Source organism: Podarcis filfolensis (assembly GCF_964270895.1).
Source record: "Podarcis filfolensis genome assembly, chromosome: 2".
In the NCBI taxonomy this organism is placed as follows: domain Eukaryota; kingdom Metazoa; phylum Chordata; class Lepidosauria; order Squamata; family Lacertidae; genus Podarcis; species Podarcis filfolensis.
This window is the reverse complement of record NC_139605.1, coordinates 10,866,145-10,881,548: the sequence shown is the minus strand read 5'-3', so window position 1 is coordinate 10,881,548 and position 15,404 is coordinate 10,866,145. Positions and strand designations below refer to the sequence as shown.

Genomic DNA, 15,404 nt, shown 5'->3' with positions numbered 1-15,404 from the left:
AGATCCCTGCTGGATCCGGCCAGTGGCCCATTCTAGCCCAGAATCCTGTTCCTACAGTGGCCAACCAGATGTCTATGGGAAACAGCAAACACGAGTGCTCTCGCCACCAGCAATTTCCACCCAATGGTATTCAAGGGCATATACTACCTTCAACAGTGAAGAGAGAACCTAGACATCAGGGTTAGTGTATTGTCTAAAACAATACAGTAGTACCTCGGATTACATACGCTTCAGGTTACATATGCTTCAGGTTACAGACTCCGCTAGCCTAGAAATAGTAGCTGGGGTTAAGAACTTTGCTTCAGGATGAGAACAGAAATCGCGCAGCGGCAGTGGGAGGCCCCATTAGCTAAAGTGGTGCTTCAGGTTAAGAAAAGTTTCAAGTTGAGAACGGACCTCCGGAACGAATTAAATACGTAACTAGAGGTACCACTGTACAGCGATAGTGCTGACTTAATGTCAATAATTCCATGGCATGGGAGCTGCCACACTGAAAGGCTGACTCCCTGCAAATGCAGAATGAACATTATTATTATTATTTATTAAATTTGTATACCGCCCCTCATCTGAAGATTACAACAGAAAAAGTACAAAATGGGAACATAAAATACATAATGAAACAAACCAATAATTGCCCGTCCCACAAACACATTTAAAAAGCCATAGAAAGTTAATCAGACGAATGCCTTGTTGAAGAGGAATGTTTTCACGTAGTGCCTAAAGATATGTAATGATGGCACCAGGGGAGCCTCCCTGGGGAGGGCATTCCACAAACGGGGAGCCTCCAAAGTAATAATAATAATAATTATTATTATTTATTATTTATACCCCACCCATCTGGCTGGGTCTCCCCAGCCACCCTGGGCAGCTTCCAACAAAGTATTAGAATACAGTGGTCTGTTAAACATTAAAAGCTTCCCTAAACAGGGCTGCCTTCAGATGTCTTCTAAAAGTCTGGTAGTTGTTCTTCTCTTTGACATCTGGTGGGGATGTCAAAGAGAAGAACAACTACCAGTAAGGACCCGTAGTCGTGTTGCCACCCTCTGGACTCCTCATGTAGGAGGCACACAAAGAAGGGATGATGGTCACAGGGTCCAGGTTGGTTTGGACAGTCCCTGAGAGAACCCCACGTGGGCTCAGCCACTATCTTTGCGTGAATTGACACAGAAAATAAATCCTGGGAAAGGGCCCCAGCTCATCAAGTGAAGCTGACCTGTGGTGGCGTCTGTGGAGATGGGGCCGTGGCGCTTGCGGCCAGTGAGTCCGTAAAGGTTGAACTTGTATCTGCGGGAAGGAACCAGATTGGGGACGATGGTCTCGCGGAAGGCTCCCTCCACTGGGATTGCCTGAGGTTTGCCCTCAGCATCCTTGTACTGGATCAGGAAAGAGTCAAAGTTCCCCGTGGGGACAGTCCAAAAGAGACGGATGGAATCGGTGGTGATATCCAAAGCTGAGAGTTCTCCCAAGCTGGGCTGAGGAGCTGGCGTTGTTGGTAGTACAGCTGAAAAATGGAGAAACAGAGAAAGTGCATCTTAAGGGATGGGGGAAGCAAGAGGTAAGAGAAGCAGAAGGCTCTCAGGAGCAGGGAGCTCCTCAGGCTGGGAGCAATTGAGGGCTCCTTTGGAGGTGACATTGAGGAAACAGTAGCAGAGAAAAATTTCAACTGTCCTGAGTTGGTTCTCAGGAATAGAGGAATCTGCCTTATATACTGAGTCAAGTCATAGAGAAAACCAGGGTGGTTCTCAGGAAGATAAGAAGCTACCTTATGCTGAGTTGGACCACTGGTCCATCTAGTATCCAGACTGACTGCTATTAGCTCTCCAGGGTATCAAGCAAGAAATCTTTCCCAGCCCTACCTAGAGATGTTGGTACTGAATCTGGGACCTTCTGTATGCAGAGCAGCAGCTATACCCGTAAGCTGTGGCCTCTTGACCATGTATTATGGCTTGCAGAAGGTATTTAGAACCTCCCCTTGCTGACCTGTGACTGTGTCAGTAGAAACTGGACCCAGACGCTTGCGACCAGAGACTCCGTAAAGGTTAAACTTGTATCTTCGGGAAGGCACGAGGCTGGAGACAGTGACCTCACGGGAACCTCCATCCACTGGAAGGGCCTGAGGCTTCCCCTCCGCATCCTTGTACTGGACCAGGAAGGAGTCGAAGCTCCCAGTGGGGACAGTCCAGGAGAGACGGACAGAGTCAGTGGTGACGTCCAAGACTGAGAGCTCTCCCAAGCTGGGCTGAGGAGCAGGCGTTGTTGGTAGTGGGGCTGCGAAACAGAGGAGGAAGAGATGAGCATGTACATCTTAACGGATGTGGGAAGGAAGAAATGAGACAGAGGCAGAAGGTTCTTTTAATGAACTCTGCGATATCTGGCTAGCCTTGAGATGGGTGCTTCACCTCCAGGCCTGGTGCTTTTACTTTGAGCAAGCAAGCAAATAAACAAACCTCCATGTGACACTTTTCAATTTGCAGCAAGCGTTTTCTCCTAAAGCTGATCCCAAAGTGCCCCCTACATTTGGAACATGGGAAGGTAGCTGATACTGAGTCAGGCCATTGGTCCATCTAGTATTGTCTAATCCAGGGTTTCCCAAACTTGGGTCTCCAGCTGTTGTTGGACTACAGCTCCCATCATCCCTGTCTTGCAGGACCAGTGATCAGGGATGATGGGAATTATACTCCAAAAAAGAGCTGGAAACCCTGATCTACAGTGACTTGGTAGCAGCTGCTCTTCCATTGAGCTAGGTCCCTTTCCATACTAGCCATTTCTGAAAGGGGACAACAGTTCTGGAGGCTTTGGGGAAACTAAATCCTAAAATAAATTGAAATGAGGTGGGGGCTTGCCAAAATAGGAATTAGCATGTGGCTGCGTTATTAATTCTTTTCAAAATCGTTAAAAGCTTTGCCAACATTTTTAACCCTGTGGTGTATCTTTTTGCCCCATTCTGCTCTGGTTTGCCAGAAGCGGCTTAGTCATGTTGGCCACATGACCCGGAAGCTGTACGCCGGCCAGTAAAGCGAGATGAATGCCACAACCCCAGAGTCGTCTGCGACTGGACCTAACGGTCAGGGGTCCCTTTACCTTTACTTAGAGTAGACCCATTGATATTAACAGAACAAAGTTAGTTGTGTCCATTAATGCTCCTGGGTTTACTCTGAGTAGAAAGTAACTGGATACAACCACATGAAGATACAGAAGCTGTTTGGAAGTTTATTGCATCTGAATATCCAGTTCCTCAAGCCAAGATGGAAATGTGAGCCTGGAGAGAATGCTGCCACGTTTGTCTAGGACAAATGCCTCCCCAAACCTGGTGGCCTACAGATTGGGGGGAGGCTGTCTTAAAGAAGGATGGTTGCTGACCTGTCTCTGCTTCGGTGGAGATGGGGCCCAGACGCTTTCGGCCCAAGACACCATAGAGGTTGATCTGGTATCTGTGGGACGGGGCCAAGTCGTGGAGGTGGAGAGAGCGGAGGCGCCCGTCAACAGGGAGAACCTGGGGTTTGCCCTGAGCGTCTTGGTATTGGATGATGAAAGAGTCAAAGTCCCCGGCCTCCACAGTCCAGGAGACGTCAAGGGAGTTTGGCATGGCATTACCAGCTGTTAGCTCTCCGAGCTTGAGTGCTGGAGTGGGCTTCACCATCAGTTGATCTGGAACAGAGAGAAGAATAAGGAGTCAATGGCCACCGAGAGAGAGAGAGAGAGACGGAGAGAGAATGGCTTCTTCCAACTTATCACCTATGCCAGAGGGTGTTGTGTTCTGCCCAGCGCTGGCATCACCACCTGGCATCATTGCCAGGGCCCTTACAGGCTCAGCTGCTGACCGGACACCCTTAATTCCCCCCCCTTTCCCCCCGGCACTCTCTTTTTTTAAAAAACATAATTTTTATTGAGTTTCCCAAAATTACATTTCACATAAATTACCTAAACCTCCTAACTACCATGTTACTCAAAGTGAGTATCGACCTCCTTCCCTCCCTCTTTCTGACTTCCCCATTTTTTTTGTCAGATCATTCGCATTTCTATAACCACTTCTTTACTAAATATTATCTTTATCATTCACCCTCTTAAATGTAAATTAGCTCCTTAATTTCACATTACAAAACATTTCATGTTAAAGCTGCAAACGTTATCAAATATTTACAATTTTCTTTCAAATAAATTGTAAATTTGCTCCAGTCCTTAAGAAACAATTCATCGTGCCGGTTTCTTATCTTTCCCGTTAACTTTGCCAATTCAATATATTCTACCATCTTTATCTGCCAGTCTTCGAGGAGGGGAGTTTTTGCTGCTTCCATCTTTGGGCCATCAAAATTCTTGCAGCCGTTGTGGCATACATAAGCAAATTTACATCGTTTTTTTGAATTTCCTCATCAATTAACCCCAATAAGAAGGACTCTGGTTTTTTACCAAAATTATAACCTCCTGGCACTCTCAACACTGCCTGGCAAATGGATCTAGCCACTATTTTAATCTCCCACAATGCGCTCAAGCAAGCATTGCTTTGGGGTTTCGTGGAAAACGTCAGTGGTGGTTAAAGCATTGCAGGACTAGGTGATCCTCAGGGTAACTTCCAACGCGATGATTCCATGATTCTATATGACAATTGAAATGAATAATTTGCTCTGACGTGGGGGGGGGGGGGGACACACACTTCCGGTGCACAGTGGCTACTTCATTTGTATATATTTGCATGCACCCTCGGTCTGCATTGCAGATGGAGACGCAGCAACGCCCCTGCTCCTGAGACAGAATGGAAATAAACTGCTTCCCCTGTGAAAGAATTTTGGTTGCTGTGACCTCAGCTGACCTGTGACCGCACTAGTGGAAATGGGGCCAATCCGCTTGCGACCAGAGATCCCATAGAGATTGAACTTGTATCTACGGGAAGGCAGGAGGCTAGAAATGGTGACCTCGCGAGAACCTCCGTCCACCGGAAGGGCCTGAGGCCTCCCCTCCGCATCCTTGTATTGGACCAGGAAGGAGTCAAAGTTCCCAGTGGGGACTGTCCAGGAGAGGCTGAGAGAATCACTAGAGACATCAACGGCTGAGAGCTCCCCTAGGGTGGGTTGTGGTGGCGGCGTCACTGCCGAGGCTAAAACACAGAGGGAGAGAAAAAGGGGGTGAAGAGTGAAGTACAGTCGGAAACTCTTCTGCTCCTGTAAAAATTAAGTCATGTTTAGAAGAATGCAAAAGGTCTCCCCGTGTGCTCCTTCTAAGCCTTAGGGCATAAGGCATAGAACAGACAGAAGAGCTATACCAAAAGGTAAGATGAGATTAACTTGCCCATTGTTTCCCCCCAACAGCAAGGCTAAAAAGCAGGCACTCATAATTAGGGATGCTGGAGAATGCCAACTGGATCAGAAACAGGTGCAGAAATCACCTGTTTTCAGATTCACTAGTTACCAGGACCAGATTAAGATAACACAAATGCAAGTGGGCAGTTCTTGACAGCGTATTTCAAAGCTGCAAATAACTATCACCACTGGTGACTGGCGCCCAAATGATGCATAAAAGCTATGGCCGTGATGATCTGTATGCACTGGTAACCTCAAGTCGAAACAAAATTAAAAAATTCCTTCCAGTAGCACCTTAAAAAGGGACCCCTGACCATTAGGTCCAGTTGTGACTGACTCTGGGGTTGCGGCGCTCATCTCGCTTTATTGGCCAAGCGAGCCAGCGTACAGCTTCCGGGTCATGTGGCCAGCATGACTAAGCCACCTCTGGGGAACCAGAGCAGTGCACGGAAACATCGTTTACCTTCCCACCGGAGTGGTACCTATTTATCTACTTGCACTTTGACGTGCTTTCGAACTGCTAGGTTGGCAGGAGCAGGGACCGAGTAACGGGAGCTCACCCCATTGCGGGGATTCGAACCACTGACCTTCTGATCGGCAAGCCCTAGGCTCTGTGGTTTAACCCATAGTGCCACCCACCTTAGAGACCAACTAAGTTTGTTATTGGGCTACCTACCTGTAACCTGTAACCTCAAGATTAGACTTTTGCAATGCACTCTGTGTGGGGCTACCCTGGTGCCTGGTCCAGTGCAAAATGCTGTGGCGACACTGTTGGCGGGGACAGACTGTTGCCATTGCATAAATCTAGTGCTTAAAAGCTTGCATGGGCTGCCCATATGTTAGAAAGCCAAGTTCAGGGGTCATGTATCAGTTCACAAGGCCCTTAACAACTTGGGTCCAGGATTGTTGAAGGACTGACTGATCCCTTATATCCCTGTCTGATCACCGAGATCATATTTAATAAAGCAAGAAAAACTGACACCAATTATCCATGCGAGTCTCCTTGCTACCTCAAATTTTCTACATTCTATCTCCCCACCCATTTAAATTGCCATAAATGTAGTGCAAACAGGACTGGGAAAGTAGTTCACGGGGGAGAGGGAGAAGGAATTTCAGCTCAGTGTTAAGATAAATGTAAAAAGTAAGTATCTGCTTGTGACCAGGCTATCACTCGAGCAGAGAGGTTTTTCTCTCCTCCCGCCACCCAAGAAAGGCCCTTCAGGTGCAGAGCTCAAAAGGTGTGCCTGAAAGAGAACAGAAATTTGTAGGCTGAGGTGCATCTTCTTCCGATGCTGCAAATGCACCCTGAGGAAGAAAGGAGAAAAGGGTGTCCGGGGGGAGGGGAAAGAGCCCAGCTGGCCAGTTCATCCACTGCTGACCTGTGACAGCCTCCACTGGCAGGGGGCCATAGCGCTTGCCGTGATAAAGTCCGTAGAGGTTAAACGTGTATCTGTGGGAGGGCTCCAGGTTGGGGACAGTGAGCGTGCGGGAAGCCCCATCCACGGGCAACGCCTGCGGCCTCCCATCTGCATCTTCGTACTCCACTAGAAAGGAGTCAAAATTCCCAGTTGGGACGGTCCAGGAGAGACGGGCCGAGTCACTGGTGATGTCAGAAACAGACAGCTGGTCTAGGCTGAGCTGAACGACGGTGACCTTTTCTGTGGTGGCCTTTGGTGGCGTTCCTACAGCAGCTAAAACAGAGAGAAAGTGTAACCCCATAGTGGTGGGACAAGACGTAGGGCAGGGGTGGGGGACTCTGATACCAGCCTGAGGGATGCATTCCCTTCTGGTCTACCTCTGAAAGTCCCCAGGCCAATGGTGGGTGTGGCTAGAGGCAAAAGAAGGTGGAGCCATGAATGTCAATGTTGCCTTTGCAAATTGGTTTCTCCCAATTTCTCCTTTTTCTAGTTTTGGGTTCAGCTTCATGGGCATAGCCACGATTTTTGTTGGGGGGCAGCAGGACTTTATTAGGGTAGCAGAACCAATGTGATTGGTCAGTATTTCCATTGTTTTACTTGAACGGCGGGGCAGGGCGGCAGCTGCCCCTCTGGCTATGCCCATGTTCAACTTGTTGCATTTCTGCAGCAATTTCAAATTTACTTTGGTTTTTTTTGGGATTTTTAAAAATAAGGCACTATAAAAATTCAGCTGCAGATATCTTACACCATGGGAGACATAGGCCCTTTAAGAGTCATGCTTTCCCTGCTAAAAGAAACATGGGGTTTCTGGTTTGTTAAAGGAGATGAGAATTGTTAGGAGACTTTTAGCAAACTAGAGTATATGTTGGTCCCATTGCAATCTCAAATTTCCTGCAATCCTTTTACCTGGGCCCATTTAAACTTGCCATAAATGGAGAGCAAATCGGCTGAGTCACTGGTGATGTCAAACGGGGCTGTGAAAGTGATTCGCGATGGAGAGGGAGAAGGAACTTTCAGCTCAGTGTTAAGATAAATTTAAAATGTAACTACAGTCATACCCTGGAAGTTGAACAGAATCCGTTCGACTTCCAAAATGTTTGACTTCCAAAATGTGGCTTCTGATTGGCTGCAGAAAGCTCCTGCATCCAATCGGAATCCTCGGAAGCCTCATCGTACGTTCAGCTTCCAGAAGAACGTTCGAAAACCGGAACATTCACTTCCGGTTTTTCATCGTTCAGGAGCTGGAACGTTCGACTCCCAAGGCGTTCGGGAACTGAGGTACGACTGTATCTGCTTGTGGCCAGGCTATCACTCGAGCAGAGAGGTTTCTCTCTCCTCCCGCCACCCAAGAAAGGCCCTTCAGGTGCAGAGCTCAAAAGGTGTGCCTGAAAGAGAACAGAAATTTATAGGCTGGGGTGCATCTTATTCCGATGCTGCAGATGTGCCCTGAGGAAGAAAGGAGAAAAGCATGTCCAGGGCAGGGGGAGGGGAAAGACGACAGCCCAGCTGGCCAGTTCATCCACTGCTGACCTGTGACAGCCTCCACTGGCAGGGGGCCATAGCGCTTGCCGCGGTAAAGTCCGTAGAGGTTAAACGTGTATCTGTGGGAGGGCTCCAGGTTGGGGACAGTGAGCGTGCGGGAAGCCCCATCCACGGGCAACGCCTGCGGCCTCCCATCTGCATCTTCGTACTCCACTAGAAAGGAGTCAAAATTCCCAGTTGGGACGGTCCAGGAGAGACGGGCCGAGTCACTGGTGATGTCAGAAACAGACAGCTGGTCTAGGCTGAGCTGAACGACGGTGACCTTTTCTGTGGTGGCCTTTGGTGGTGTTCCTACAGCAGCTAAAACAGAGAGAAAGTGTAACCCCATAGCGGTGGGACAAGATATAGGGCAGGGGTGGGGGACTCTGTTACCAGCCTGAGGGATGCATTCCCTTCTGGTCTGCCTCCAAAAGTCCCCAGGCCAATGGTGGGTGTTGCTAGAGGCAAAAGGGGGTGGAGCAATGGATGTCAATGTTGCCTTTGTAAAGTAGGTTGTTTTCTGCATGCTCTCAGACATGTCTCTCTGTCCCCCACCCAAGCAAGCCAGAGCAATATCAGAGTCCAAGGACACATTCCAAGTCAGGCCAAAAGACTTGGGTGCAAAGCATCGCTTGTGAGGGGTGTGTTCAGTGGATCATTCCAAGGGCCAGACTGAGATGCCTGGAAGGCTACTTATGGCTCCTGGGCCAGATGAGGTTCCCTAACCCATAGAGAGCTAAACTATATGTGGAAGGGGTACTGCATGCTGGTAGGCATGGACAAAGCAGTCAGCTTTGGTTTCTCACAATTTCTCCATTTTCTAGTTTTGGGTTCATATTCATGCGCATAGCCAGGATGTTTTTTTGGGGGCAAGACTTCTATTAGGGGGGCAGAAGCGATGTGATTGGTCAGTATTTCTATTGTTTTACTTGATCTGGGGGGCAGCTGCCCCCCCTTGTCTACGCCTATGTTCAGCTTGTTGCATTCCTGCAGCAGCTTTAAATTGATTTGGGGTTTCTTCGGATTTTTAGAAATAAGACACTATGAAAATTTAGCTGCAGATATCTTACACCAATGGGAGACAGAGGCCCTTTAAGAGCCAAGGCTTCCCTGCTAAAAAAAATCCTAGGATTTCTGGTTCGTTAAGGGAGACGAGAGTTGTTAGGAGACCCTTAGCAAACCAGACTTTGAAACCCAGAAAGACTCATAGCTATCTCAAATTTTCTACAATCCTTTTACCTAGGCCCCTTCAAACTTGCCATAACAGGAGGGCAAATGGGCTGAGTCAAACAGGGCTGTGAAAGTGGTTTGTGACGGAGAGGGAGAAGGAATTTCAGCTCAATGTTAAGATGAATGTAAAAAGTAAGTATCTGCTTGTGGCCAGGCTATCATTCGAGCAGAGAGGTTTTTCTCTCCTCCCGCCACCCAAGAAAGGCCCTTCAGGTGCAGAGCTCAAAAGGTGTGCCTGAAAAAGAACAGAAATTTATAGGCTGGGGTGCATCTTCGTCCGATGCTGCAGATGCGCCCTGAGGAAGAAAGGAGAAAAGCGTGTCCAGGGCAGGGGGAGGGGAAAGACCACATCGCGGTCAATCACTTCATCCACTGCTGACCTGTGACAGCCTCCACTGGCAGGGGGCCATAGCGCTTGCCGTGATAAAGTCCGTAGAGGTTAAACGTGTATCTGTGGGAGGGCTCCAGGTTGGGGACAGTGAGCGTGCGGGAAGCCCCATCCACGGGCAACGCCTGCGGCCTCCCATCTGCATCTTCGTACTCCACTAGAAAGGAGTCAAAATTCCCAGTTGGGACGGTCCAGGAGAGACGGGCCGAGTCACTGGTGATGTCAGAAACAGACAGCTGGTCTAGGCTGAGCTGAACGACGGTGACCTTTTCTGTGGTGGCCTTTGGTGGTGTTCCTACAGCAGCTAAAACAGAGAGAAAGTGTAACCCCATAGCAGTGGGACAAGACATAGGGCATCGGTGGGGGACTCTGTTACCAGCCTGAGGATGCATTCCCTTCTGGTCTACCTCCAAAAGTCCCCAGGCCAACGGTGGGTGTGGCTAGAGCCAAAAGGGCGTGGAGCAATGGATGTCAATGTTGCCTTTGTAAAGTAGGCTGTTTTCTGCTTGCACTCAGACTCGTCTCTCTATCACCCAAGCAAGCAAGCAAGCAAGCAAGCAAGTGCAGTATCAGAATCCAAGGACACAATCCAAGTCAGGCCAAAAGGCAAAAGCAAGGCTTGTGGGGGGGGGTGTCTAGCGGATAGTTCCAACGGGCAGACTGAGATGCCTGGAAGGCTACTTATGGCTCCCAGGCCAAATGAGGTTCCCTAATCCAAAGAGAGCTAAACTATATGTGAAACGGGTAATGCATACTGGTAGGCATGGACAAAGCAGTCATTTCTGGTTCTTCCCAGTTTCTCCTTTTTCTAGTTTTGGGTTTAGCTTGTTGCATTTCTGCAACAGTTTCAACTTTATCTTATTTTTTAAAAGAAAATAAGGCACAATGAAAATTCAGCTGCAAATATGTTACACCGCTGGCGACTGAGGCCCAGTGTCAGAGTCATGGCTTCCCTCCTGGGTAGTTTTTTTAACGGAGTTTAGAGTTGCTAGGAGAAGTTTAACAAGCTAGATTTTCCTGGCCCACAGTTCTCCAGCAATTGTGACCGGGATGAAGAACCCAATGCCTTCCAGATGTTGTTGGACTACAACTCCTATCATCCCAGGCCATCAACCATGCTGGCTGGGCCTGATGGGACCTGGGGTCCAAAAACATCTGGAGGGTCATAGGGTCTCCATCACTAGTCAGACAAAATCCCCAATCACCTGCTCCATCTTCCTTTTTTAAACGGAGTGGAGGTGTCCAATATTAAACCTGGGGCAATTTACATACAAAGCAATTGATCTATCGTGTAGCTATGGAATTGTGGAGGCACATGGTGCTGTATATTTAAGGAAGCAAGACTATGCAAGTCCCCATGCCACCTCAAATTTTCTACAATCTGTCTCCACAGGCCCCTTCAAACCTGCCATAAATGTAGTGCAAATGGGGCTGGAAAAATGGTTTGCGACGGAGAGGGAGAAGGAACTTTCAGCTCAATGTTACGATGAATGTAAAAAGTAAGTATCTGCTTGTGGCCAGGCTATCACTCGAGCAGAGAGGTTTTTCTCTCCTCCCGCCACCCAAGAAAGGCCCTTCAGGTGCAGAGCTCAAAAGGTGTGCCTGAAAGAGAACAGAAATTTATAGGCTGGGGTGCATCTTCGTCCGATGCTGCAGATGCACCCTGAGGAAGAAAGGAGAAAAGCGTGTCCAGGGCAGGGGGAGGGGAAAGACCACATCGCGGTCAATCACTTCATCCACTGCTGACCTGTGACAGCCTCCACTGGCAGGGGGCCATAGCGCTTGCCGCCGTAAAGTCCGTAGAGGTTAAACGTGTATCTGTGGGAGGGCTCCAGGTTGGGGACAGTGAGCGTGCGGGAAGCCCCATCCACGGGCAACGCCTGCGGCCTCCCATCTGCATCTTCGTACTCCACTAGAAAGGAGTCAAAATTCCCAGTTGGGACGGTCCAGGAGAGACGGGCCGAGTCACTGGTGATGTCAGAAACAGACAGCTGGTCTAGGCTGAGCTGAACGACGGTGACCTTTTCTGTGGTGGCCTTTGGTGGTGTTCCTACAGCAGCTAAAACAGAGAGAAAGTGTAACCCCATAGCGGTGGGACAAGATGTAGGGCAGGGGCGGGGGACCCTGTTACCAGCCTGAGGGATGCATTCCCTTCTGGTCTACCTCCAAAAGTCCCCAGGCCAATGGTGGGTGTTGCTAGAGGCAAAAGGGGGTGGAGCAATGGATGTCAATGTTGCCTTTGTAAAGTAGGTTGTTTTCTGCATGCACTCAGACATGTCTCTCTGTCCCCCACCCAAGCAAGCCAGAACAATATCAGAGTCCAAGGACACATTCCAAGTCAGGCCAAAAGACTTGGGTGCAAAGCATCGCTTGTGAGGGGTGTGTCCTGAGGGGAGGGTGTGTGTCCAGCAGACAGTTCCAAGGGCCAGACTGAGATGCCTGGAAGGCCGCATATGGCTCCCAGATCAAATGAGAATCCCCAACCCTGAGTGAGAACTAAACTACTACTACTACTACTACTACTATTAAAATTTGTATACTGCACTTCACCCGTAGATCTCAGGGCAGTTCACAACATAAAAAATACAACGTTCCCCCAGCACACACATTTTTTGATGTATTGCTTGGCTGGAGAACTGCATTGTGAACTCTGGAGAAGTACAAATCTCGAAGAATGGTTGTGTTTGGGTCTGCTTGTTGCTTTGGAAAGTGTGAATTGGGGAGAGATTTACTGAGAAGTGCAAAATGATTCAATTTGGTTCCCCATCAATTTGGGTGCTTCTTCTCTCTGCTACACTGACTATGTAACTGTATCTTTGAGGGATGTGCAGAAAGGCACAGATGGATCAGCAGGGGTGGGAAAGAGAAGAGTAAAAGACAAATAGGAAAGAGAAGGAACAGATAGAATGTCTGGAAGAGGTTCGTGTCAACACAGCTACTGTAAAATCAGGGAGAAAGCAATAAGTTTGACTGTTAGGTGGCCGCTTCTGACACCGCTGCTGCTTCCTGAGGAAAGAAGGAAATTAATAAGGAGGGTGGGAATTCTGAAACACCTCCAGGCAAGGAGGCACACAAAGAAGGGCTTCAGACGATGGTCACAGGGTCCAGGTTGGTTTGGATAGTCCCACATGGGCTCAGCCACTAGCTTTGCATGAAATGACACAGAAAATAGATCACGGAAAAGGGCCCCAGCTCATCAAGTGAAGCTGACCTGTGGTGGCATCTGTGGAGATGGGGCCATGGCGCTTGCGGCCAGTGAGTCCGTAAAGGTTGAACTTGTATCTGCGGGAAGGAACCAGATTGGGGACGATGGTCTCGCGGAAGGCTCCCTCCACTGGGATTGCCTGAGGTTTGCCCTTGGCATCCTTGTACTGGATCAGGAAAGAGTCAAAGTTCCCCGTGGGGACAGTCCAGGAGAGACGGATGGAATCGCTGGTGGCATCAGAAGCGGAGAGCTCACCCAGGCTGGGAGGAGTTGGCTGTTCCTGTGATGATGCTGGAGGAACAGAAAGAAGCAGATGCTGCTGAACAAATGCTCTCCTAGGTGGGCAGTTTAGAAGATAAACGAACTGAGGAGGGCGCATATTATGGAAGTTTATAAGAAGGTGGAGGAGAACTGTATTACAAGATTTAGGAGAAACACAAATTTCAAAAGACGAATGTGTTTCAGTTTGTGTATTGGTTTGGGAAAAGTGAATTGGGTGGATTTACCAATAAATTCAAAATGTTTCAGTTTTCTCCCCAATCCCTACTCAGAACATACAAAGATTGCTCCTCTCACCCACCCACTGATTGAGTAACTGTATCCTGAGAGGAGTCCCTTGGAACCAAGGCCTATGAAATCAATGGGAAAGCAATAAATGTGAGTGTTCGGCAGCCACTTCTGACACCGCTTATGCCCTCTGAGAAAACAAGAAAACTAAAACACATCCAGCCCAAATGACTCTTGCTGCTGACCTGTGGTGGCATCTGTGGAGATGGGGCCGAGGCGTTTGCGGCCAGTGAGTCCGTAAAGGTTGAACTTGTATCTGCGGGAAGGAACCAGATTGGGGACGACGGTCTCACGGAAAGCTCCCTCCACTGGAATCGCCTGAGGTTTGCCCTCAGCGTCTTTGTACTGGATCAGGAAAGAGTCAAAGCTCCCCGTGGGGACAGTCCAGGAGAGACGGACGGAATTGCTGGTGGCATCAGAAGCAGAGAGCTCACCCAGGCTGGGAGCAATTGAAGGTTCCTTTGGAAGTGATGCTGGGGAAACAGATAGTAGTAGAGAGAAAAATCATTTGACCTACCAGGGTGGTTCTCAGGAACATAAGAAGCTAGCTTATACTGAGTTGGACCATTGGTCCATCTAGTTCAGTAGTATCCAGACTGACTGCTAGCAGCTCTCCAGGATATCAGGCAAGAAGCCTCTCCTGGCCCTATCTGGAGATGTCAGGGACTGAATCTTGGACCTTCTCCATGCAGAGCAGAAGCTATAACCCTAAGCTGTGGCCTCTTGACCATGTATTATGGCTTGCAGAAGGTCTTTAGAACCTCCCCTTGCTGACCTGTGACTGTGTCAGTAGAAACTGGACCCAGACGCTTGCGACCAGAGACTCCGTAAAGGTTAAACTTGTATCTTCGGGAAGGCACGAGGCTGGAGACAGTGACCTCACGGGAACCTCCATCCACTGGAAGGGCCTGAGGCTTCCCCTCCGCATCCTTGTACTGGACCAGGAAGGAGTCGAAGCTCCCAGTGGGGACAGTCCAGGAGAGACGGACAGAGTCGGTGGTGACGTCCGAGACTGAGAGCTCTCCCAAGCTGGGCTGAGGAGCAGGCGTTGTTGGTAGTGGGGCTGCGAAACAGAGGAGGAAGAGATGAGCATGTACATCTTAACGGATGTGGGAAGGAAGAGATGAGACAGAGGCAGGAGACCCTCCTTATGAGCTCTGTGACAGCTGGTTGACCTAGAGATGGGTGTTTCATCTCCAGGGCATGTGTAAACCATGCGACATCTGTCAAATTTAATTAAAATGCCCTTGGAGAGAAACATCAAAAACAATGACAATAGCTGAAAGAACAAAAATGAAAGAAGTTTTAGCTACTTTGACTTCCACATCTACCAAACCATGCAAATATCCTCCAAAGCATCCTGAGATCTATAGCTTTCTGGAGATACTGTGATTTCCATTCTAAAGATCCCCTACGCCTTCGCAGACCACAGTTCCCATGGCTCCTTAGTAGCACTGGAATTTGCATGGCTCATTAGCAGAACGACAGTTCCTGTGTTTCCTTAGTAATGGCTGTGAAATAAGCTCGCTGCTCGTTTTATTTTGTCATGGGCAGACATGCACTGTGAAAAAAATCGCAGAACGAATCCTCTGCTCTCGTAGCACCACAGAACGAGATGGCGTTCCAAAGTTTTAGGATTCAGCTTGTGGCTCCATCTTTTTCTGGCCTTGCCATACCAAAAGGAGGAAGAGGACGAATGCTCTGTCAGTTAGAAAAGACATATACAGTGGTACCTCGGGTTAAGTACTTAATTCGTTCCGGAGGTCCGTTCTTAACCTGAA

At 48.8% G+C, this 15,404-nt stretch overlaps 2 protein-coding genes across 9 annotated transcripts in view; one reads left to right on the top strand and one right to left on the bottom strand.

Moving 5' to 3' along the window:
• The window catches only part of CYP21A2 (cytochrome P450 family 21 subfamily A member 2), a 194,576-nt gene that overhangs the window by 68,038 nt on the left and 111,134 nt on the right, over nucleotides 1-15,404 (top strand). The gene's annotated exons all lie outside the window — the stretch shown is intronic.
• TNXB (tenascin XB) overlaps nucleotides 1-15,404 on the bottom strand; it is a 121,159-nt gene that overhangs the window by 46,757 nt on the left and 58,998 nt on the right. For 5 of the 8 annotated variants that reach the window (XM_083600262.1, XM_083600264.1, XM_083600263.1 and 2 more), the window contains 11 exons: nucleotides 14,399-14,686; nucleotides 13,809-14,096; nucleotides 13,063-13,347; nucleotides 11,599-11,910; nucleotides 9,844-10,155; nucleotides 8,243-8,554; nucleotides 6,674-6,985; nucleotides 4,808-5,092; nucleotides 3,361-3,648; nucleotides 1,981-2,268; nucleotides 1,214-1,501 (listed from right to left, as the gene is read on the bottom strand). In XM_083600262.1, coding sequence (XP_083456388.1) covers nucleotides 1,214-1,501; nucleotides 1,981-2,268; nucleotides 3,361-3,648; nucleotides 4,808-5,092; nucleotides 6,674-6,985; nucleotides 8,243-8,554; nucleotides 9,844-10,155; nucleotides 11,599-11,910; nucleotides 13,063-13,347; nucleotides 13,809-14,096; nucleotides 14,399-14,686 — 3,258 coding nt within the window. The remainder of the gene's footprint in view (nucleotides 1-1,213; nucleotides 1,502-1,980; nucleotides 2,269-3,360; nucleotides 3,649-4,807; nucleotides 5,093-6,673; nucleotides 6,986-8,242; nucleotides 8,555-9,843; nucleotides 10,156-11,598; nucleotides 11,911-13,062; nucleotides 13,348-13,808; nucleotides 14,097-14,398; nucleotides 14,687-15,404) is intronic. The other 3 variants (XM_083600265.1, XM_083600267.1, XM_083600269.1) reach the window with 3 other exon arrangements.